General features: G+C 48.0%; 1 protein-coding gene across 1 annotated transcript in view; it reads left to right on the plus strand.

Moving 5' to 3' along the window:
* Window positions 1-7,855, plus strand: part of SLC35D1 (solute carrier family 35 member D1) — a 63,641-nt gene that overhangs the window by 11,019 nt on the left and 44,767 nt on the right. The window contains exons 8-10 of the mRNA XM_019528290.1: window positions 1,499-1,625; window positions 5,998-6,184; window positions 7,417-7,849. Coding sequence (XP_019383835.1) covers window positions 1,499-1,625; window positions 5,998-6,184; window positions 7,417-7,849 — 747 coding nt within the window. The remainder of the gene's footprint in view (window positions 1-1,498; window positions 1,626-5,997; window positions 6,185-7,416; window positions 7,850-7,855) is intronic.

Raw genomic sequence — 7,855 nt, forward strand, 5'->3', positions numbered from 1 at the left:
CCTGCGGGAGCGGTGAGCACGGGTAAGCCAGGCAGGGGCTGCTGTGCCCCTGCTAAGCAAACCCTGGCTGGGGTCCCATGTTGGAAAGGGGAGGGGGTTTAAATCCCCTCTCCTCCCCTCTGTCTCAGCATACTGACCCAGGCTGGGGCCTGGCCATGCCTCCCCACCCTCTCCAGTGGGAAGCAGGAGAAAAGCCTACCAGGGGCTGCTTCCCGCTTTGAGTTGCTGCAAACTGCATGTGAACCCATTTGCTGTGCTACTAATTAGCAGTGCTGTGGGGTTTTTTGACACTGGGAAATCCCAGTGTCAACAAAAAATGCCATTGAAAAAAGTAGTGTGCTGCACGTGGCAGCACCATACACCACCCAAACTGGCCAGCTAGAGCCATGCTCTGACCACTAGCCAGGCTCTGAGGCACCAGATTTCTGCTGCTGCTGCCCCAGGAGGCCCGAGGACCCCAGGTAAGGCTGCTAGGACCAGCACAGGTGTTGGCCCCAGCCTCCCCTACCCACCCTGGGACAATTTGCTCTGCACCAAGCCCATGTGCAGGGGTGTATGCAATGGCAGCCATGCACCCCTCCACATGGGGATGTTTCTCTGGTGTCTCAGTGATTCCATATCGATTTTTGCTCTATTTACAAGTAAAAGATATTTTTTTAACTGCTTGACTTGTCAACTCAGCCTAAGATCTGACAAACAAATGAAGTCATTTCTGACTTGGGGCATTAACCCTAGCAATAAATGTTTTGAGCCGTGAATATCACCTTCACTTACATCTATGCAGCTGCACTGTCCTCAGATTTTTCTCTTAGTTACATTTGCACGCTTACTAAATACACTGCGTCTCCCTGGGGTAGTTTGGCATGAAGCCACAATACCCCAGGGAGACACAGCGCCTTGTAGTTCCTTGGTGGCAAGGCCTCAGCACCACCTATAGGCAGGATGTTTGTACGTCTCTATCTAGCCCTTACTATTGCTCTTTGCCCTGAGTCTCCCTTGTCCTGTACTTGTGATTCCCTTTGCAGAAACTGAATTGGAAGCCAAGCTCTTCAGTTTCTTTATACTTTTGTGCACCAGTGTACAACCAGCTGAAGTGTGGCTTTAAGGATGCTGTTAATAATTCAGTGTTCAATGAGCCAAGAGTGCAGTGCACTATAATTCACAACAGAGCGTCCCATCAGTTAGGGACCGACCCCAAGCCTGACCGACTGCAAGAAGATGCAGTGTATCCTGATATGCGATTCTAGCTGCCCTACCACACTTCTATTACTATTTTGGGTTTCTTGCTCTGAAGGAGTCCCTGTGGCTGAATTGTATTCAAATAAATCATCTTTTATACAAAGTTGTAGGCTAGAATCATTCAGTTTAAACCACTGATATAATTTAGTGAAAGATGTTTCACAGTGCTTGGTGTCTAATATTATCTTCCCAGAAGTAACTTTTATTTCCTATATGTCCATATTTACATATCATGTATGAAAACTCACTTGCCTTTCAGGAGACGAGTTAGGACAATACAGCACTTATGGTGAATCTGGCAAAACTGTTGCTCAACAGCTAGAAAGAGACAATAAAGTCTGTGTCTGTGTCAATGGGCTTTTGTCATCAGATGATCAGAAGGCAGGGTAAGTACTGTTGTAGTGTAAACAGTATTGCAAATTTAAGTGAAATTATCTTATAAATGACATACTGCATGGCAGCTCCCAATAATTCAGGAGTTCATATCTGACTCTTCCTTTCTAATTATGACCTCATTCAATAGTTAAATGGCACAAAAAAACAAGGTTAGGCCTGGACAGAGTGGAGGTGTAGAGTATTTGGAGTGGAGAACCTCCTGGATTGTGTAGATTTGTGAAGCGTAAAGTGCTCTGGGCAATTCAGTAGGTAGTTCCCTCCCTTCTGTGTCAATATTAAATCAGTGCTCCAGGGGCAGGCAACTGAAAGTACTTCCTTTAGGTTCTTTCTTATTTTACTGTTGCTGAAAATACTATTTTACTATAAAGCTGAAAGGTCATTCTGGTTATATCTTCCACAAGGGAGAGATCTGGTGTAAGTTTTTGCAAGGACAAAATCATTAACCCTAGGGGCTGCTCAGTTTCTAACCAGAAATTACATGTTATCTACTTTCAAATACCCTTCCAATTTCCAATGGATATAAAATTGTTCTCTCCCGCTGAGCCCTTTTGTAGTGTTTCTCTGAATGGCCAAGCTGTGTTATATCCTACTGCAGATTTGGCTGCACTAAAAAGATGAACTGACTTTGCTCTGTAAACTGGAGAGGTGGGTAGTTGTCTGCTAATCAAAGAGGAATGACAACCATTCACTTGCTGTCGACTGGGCCTCAGAGCCCTTTGCTCAATCAGAGGCCCTACCAGCGTTGTCTGCGTCACTTCGAGACCCTCCTGGCCCTGTGCCCTGCTTTGGGCACCGAGGGTTCTTCCAGCTTTCGTGGGGAGAAACCTAACCGCTGCTGGCTGGGTTTACCTAGCCTTACGCTTCGGCCTCCCCTGCTCTAGGCTCCGGGGCTCTTTTAATTCTTTAGCCAGGCCACACTGCAGGGCTCCATTTATCTGGCTTATGACAGGGCTAACCTGAGCAGCCTCAAGTTGCTCCCAAGGCCAGCTCTCCAAGTGCCAGTCTGCACACTGCTCCATCCAGCCCTCTGCTGAGATGAAGGCTCGAGATGCCTCAACGCGGCTCCCAGAACCTGTGCCAGGTTGCACACTGCTGGGGTGAAGACGGGATCCCGGTGGAGGCTCTTCCCTCTCCAACATCCCTCCTGTCTCTGCCCAGTGTGCTGAGCATGCTGGGCTTTTATTTACAGTGGAGGCCCTGCCCCTGAAGTCTGCCAGACCTGCAAAGCACAGTCTTCAATCAGGTGCAGGGGCTCCTCGCCCCCCCCACCCTCCACCGAGCAGGGGCAGGGCAAGCTGTTACCTGATTGGTAGAAATGTTCCACCAGTCCAAAGTGTCCTTTTCCAAGCCGGGCAAAAGTGGCGAGCCCGCCACATGTCAAATAGGCTAGGGATGGAAGTTACACATAAACCAGTTTAAGTGATCAGAAACTGGTTTAAACCTAGTTTCATAGTTTCATAGTTTCTAGGGTTGGAAGGGACCTTGGCAGATCATCTAGTCTGACCCCCTGCCATGGCAGGAAAGAGTACTGGGGTCAAACGACCCCAGCAAGGTGTTCATCTAACCTCATCTTAAAAACCCCCTTGGAAGTTGGTTCCAGGCCCTAGCCGCCCTGACCATGAAATATCGCCTCCTGATGTCTAACCTAAACCTACCCTCTGCCAGCTTGTGACTGTTATTCCTGGTCACTCCTGGCTGTGCTCGGGGGAACAGTGACTCCCCCAATGCCTGCTGATCCCCCCTGACTAGTTTATAACAGGCCACAAGATCCTCCCTCAGCCTTCTCTTGTGGAGGCTGAACAGGTTCAGGTCCCATAGCCTCTCCTCATAGGGTCTGCCCTGCTGCCCCCTGATCGTGCGAGTGGCCCTCCTCTGGACCCTCTCCATGCTGTCCACACCTCTCTTGAAGTGCGGCACCCAGAACTGGATGCAGTACTCCAGCTGCGGCCTGACCAGTGCCGCATAGAGGGGGAGGATCACCTCTTTTGACCTGCTTGAAATGCATCTGTGGATGCATGACAAGGTACGGTTGGCCTTCCTAACTGCCTCCCCACACTGCCGACCCATGTTCACCTTGGAGTCAATGATGACTCCAAGATCCTTTTCCGCCTCCGTGCTGACAAGAGGGGAGTTCCCCAACCTGTAGGTATGGTGCCGGTTGTTCCTCCCCAGGTGCATCACCTTGCACTTGTCTGTGTTGAAACCCATCCTATTCTCATCCGCCCACCCTTGTAACCTGTCTAGGTCAGATTGTAGCCTGTTGCTTCCTTCTAGTGTGCCCACGTCCCCCCACATCTTAGTGTCATCAGCAAATTTGAACAGGGTGCTTTTTACCCCCTCGTCCAAATCACTGATGAAGATGTTGAACAGCGCGGGCCCGAGGACCGAGCCCTGCGGAACCCCACTGCCCACGTCCTTCCAGGTTGAGAAGGACCCATCCACTACCACCCTCTGGGTGCGGCTCTCCAGCCAGTTGGCGACCCATTTGGCTGTGTGGGTGTCTATGCCACAGCCCCCCAGTTTCTTAATGAGAACGGGGTGAGAGACAGTGTCAAAATCCTTCCGGAAGTCCAGGAAGACTGTCCACTGCTACCCCTGCATCTAATGATCTGGTGATCTGATCGTAAAAGGCCACCAGGTTGGTCTGACAGGACCTGCCACTGATGAACCTGTGTTGGTTGCCCCGAAGCATGCAGTCCCCTGCTGGCCCCTCCTGGATGTGTGCCAGAATAATTTTCTCAAACAGCTTGCCTGTATCAGAACAGAAGTTCAGTGCACTTAAACTGCTTTCAAACTGGCTAAAATTGGTTTAAGGTGATTCTGGTTGAATGTAGTATCAGACTTAACTGACTTAGGTGAAATCAGCTTATGGAACTTCTGTCCCAGATCCCTCCCTGGTTCAAGTTACCTTGCAGTCCTCTAGCATCCCAGGATGCTTTGCAGCATTTCCAGGTTACTGTGCTGCAGATCCAGCAGAGCAGGGTAGGCCCTAACCAGAGCACTATCACTGCTCTGCCTGGCTGCAAGGGGGTGGGGGTGGGAAACCCTGTTCTGGACCCCAGCCATAGTTTGCCTGGCAAGGACAGAGCAGCTCCTTACAGGCTTTTCCCCCACTTGCCACTAGAGTGCAGGTGGCGGTGGCCAAATCCTGGGCCAGGCTGGCAGAATGAAGCAGAGGAAGGGAGGGGGCTTTAAGCCCCCTCCCCTGCCTGCATGGGACCTCAGTTGGGGTGTGCCTGGTGGGGGCAGAGCAGCCCCTGCCAAGCTTTCCCTGCTTGCTGCTCAAGTGGAGGTGGCAAGGGGCATGGACAGATGCCATCCCTGGGCTGGCATGCTGAAACTGAGGGGAGGGAATGGAATTTAAACCCTCTCTCCTGACTGCATGGGACCCCAGCCAGGGGCTGCTGCACCCCTGCCAGACAGCCCCTGGCTGGGGTCCTGTGCAGGCAGGATAGGGGGTTTAAACTTCCCTCCCTCCCCTCTGCCTCAGTATGTCATCCTGGGGCTGGTATTTGGCCATGCCTTCGCCCTGCTGGAGTGGTGAGCAGGGAAAAGCCAGGCAGGGGCTGCTGTGCCCCTGCCAAGCAAGCCCTGGCTGGGGTCCTGTGTTGGCAGGGGGGAGGTTAAACACCACACTCCTCCCTTCTATCTCAGCATATTGGCCCAGGCCAGGGTCTGGCCATGCCTCCCCACGCCCCTCCAGTGGGAAGCAGGGAAAAAGCCTAGCAGGGGCTGCTTCCCCCTTCCCCTCCAGGCACACCCTGGCTGGGGTCTATGCAGGCCAGACTGGGGGTTTAAACCCCCCTCCCCAATCATACTCAGTGGTCTGCTGGGGCCTGGCCATGCCTCCCATCCCTGCAGCTTGAGTAGGGAGGGGGTGGAGAAACCTGAAGGATTTCTTTCCTAGCTTCCCTCCAGCCTTCCAGCCACTGCCAAAGGGAAGGGAGGGCTGCTTTAATGCCCCCGGCTTCTAGCCTGAGCCACTGCAGGCATGTGCCTATGTTTCTGGAATCAAAAGTGAATGTCTATTCACTTGCTTCTCAGTTCAATCTACACAGTTTAAATTAACCTGCAAAGATTCAGTGGATTCAGCCTTGGGCTTTTTGACAGTCTGTACTTAGCCATAGACCTGCTGGGTACTGAGCATTTTTGAAAATCTAGCCCTAAATTTCCACGAAGTCCACTGCTTTCTCCTCATTGTAGGTTGACTCTGGGCAATATGAGCAACACCTCAGATAAGCTAAGTGACCCAATTTAGCACATGCTTCTTAAACACTGCTGCCTTAGCATGTCTCTGGTGACAAACAACTATCTGAGTCATCTCTGGTTTAAATATGGGATGTTTGCTTTCTTTATTTTAAGAAAAGAAGCTCTTCTGAAGGAAAGTGCTTTTAATCAAGGAAGTGTGAAGAGTAACTTAGAGTCAAAAAAATGTAATTCAGAAGAAAAGAAAAACCTAATTTCCTTGAGCATTGAGGATGAAATGGAAAAGCCTGGTGCCAAAATAATCCATGCTGGATCATCAAAGGCAAAATTTCCCAGTCCAGTGGTAATAATGCTCTGTTTGTTTCACAAAGTTTATTACAGGACCTATATTATTGCATATTGCTATTAAGAGGATAATCTACTCGGAACAGGTCAGATTGCCACAATAGCGGATTACACTCCATGAACTGTTTTACTGTCTGCACTGGGAATAGCATGAATACAATGTAACATTCAGCAGAGCTGCAATCCTTGTCCCAGTGAAGTAAATGGAGTTTTGCCAGGAGGCAACCCTAGGAAATTTAATGTCTTGAGTGCTGGCCAGTTTCCTAGGGTTTCAATTAAGAAACTCTGCAGGAGATGAGACAATGAGTGTCTTTCTGATTCCTGGAAGACAGGTTAAAGTAGCACTCTTGGGACAAGACAGTGCCAACTTGGCCTCATTCTAGCACACCTGACCTGGTCTACTGCCAGGTCCTGCTTAGTTTGCAAATGAGCAGGATGAGACAGAAGGCAGATAACACTAGGGTCTGCAGCTAGGGAAGATCTGACTTACAGCTAGTGACCATGTGGAAGGAATTGCTGTAAACTGCATAAGGTTAGTAAGAGAATATGTTCTAGTACTGGACAAGGGTTGGGACTTGTTTGACAGAATATAGGGATCAGGGCACTTCTTTGGCCTGAAGATGAGGTTAGGAGTTGGAGATGAATATTCACATGGTTCTAGCCTGTTAATAAAGAGTAGGAAGGATGAATACACATACTCATGTTCATGGTGCTTAAGGGTTAAAACTTCATTATCACTATTATAACAAAGTAAAAGGGCAATTGGGCCCTAAGGTCTCCCTAGATTTTTTAACCCTGAAGAATAAACTTAGCTAGTTTAAGGCATGTCCTGAATGAACCCTTTCCCTGGCCTTATGATTGATTCCACTTCCTGTGGTATTTTCTGCTTGAGTTATTTTGTTTTGATCTGTGTAAGGACTGTAAAGAGCTGTGGGGGAATTTTCTTCCAATGAATCCTCTGTGCATCTTTTTTCACTTTTTTCCTATTGTCTTCTGTAATAAAAACAATACCCACTGTCTGTGAAGTGTGGAAACAAGTATCAAAGATATATAATAAGCACACTTTATTATATGGCACTGCAATGTATGATGTGGATGTTTAGATATGTATATGATGTTACTGGCTAGGTCTCTGCCTCTGCCATTTTTGTGAACAACTTTATGCAAATGTCATAGAAAGGGTATTAGTAGCAGAAGAAAAAACTGAAGTTCAATTTTTTTTTCCTACAGAAAGCAAGTGAAACATACCCCATAACTTATTCTGAAGAGAGATATATGCAAAAGTTTATTTTGAATAGGTGGCCATGTGTATGTAGAGGTAAAGTCTCGTATGACTTAGAAAACAAAAATAGCGAAGTATGTATCAACTTCAACCCAGTGTTACAGAACAACTATGATTACACCCTTGCCTTAAATGGAGAAAAAGAAGAAGGTCTTCAAAATGTAGCTGTAAAGAAAAATAAAAAGCTAAACAGAACATCGTCTGCAAAAAAGAAAGTCAGTGTTCATATTTTATCTTCAGATGGAAAAACCAAAATATTAGTAGATTCACAGAAAGAAAAAACTTTTGTGGAGAAAATAGTTCAGAGCTTTCTTTATGCTGAAGCACCAGTCAGTAAATTCACATCAAAAGAGAGGAACATTTCAACAACAAAGGCTGAATGTGATG

This window comes from Gavialis gangeticus, unplaced genomic scaffold (assembly GCF_001723915.1).
Source record: "Gavialis gangeticus isolate Ggan-Ray unplaced genomic scaffold, GavGan_comp1, whole genome shotgun sequence".
In the NCBI taxonomy this organism is placed as follows: domain Eukaryota; kingdom Metazoa; phylum Chordata; order Crocodylia; family Gavialidae; genus Gavialis; species Gavialis gangeticus.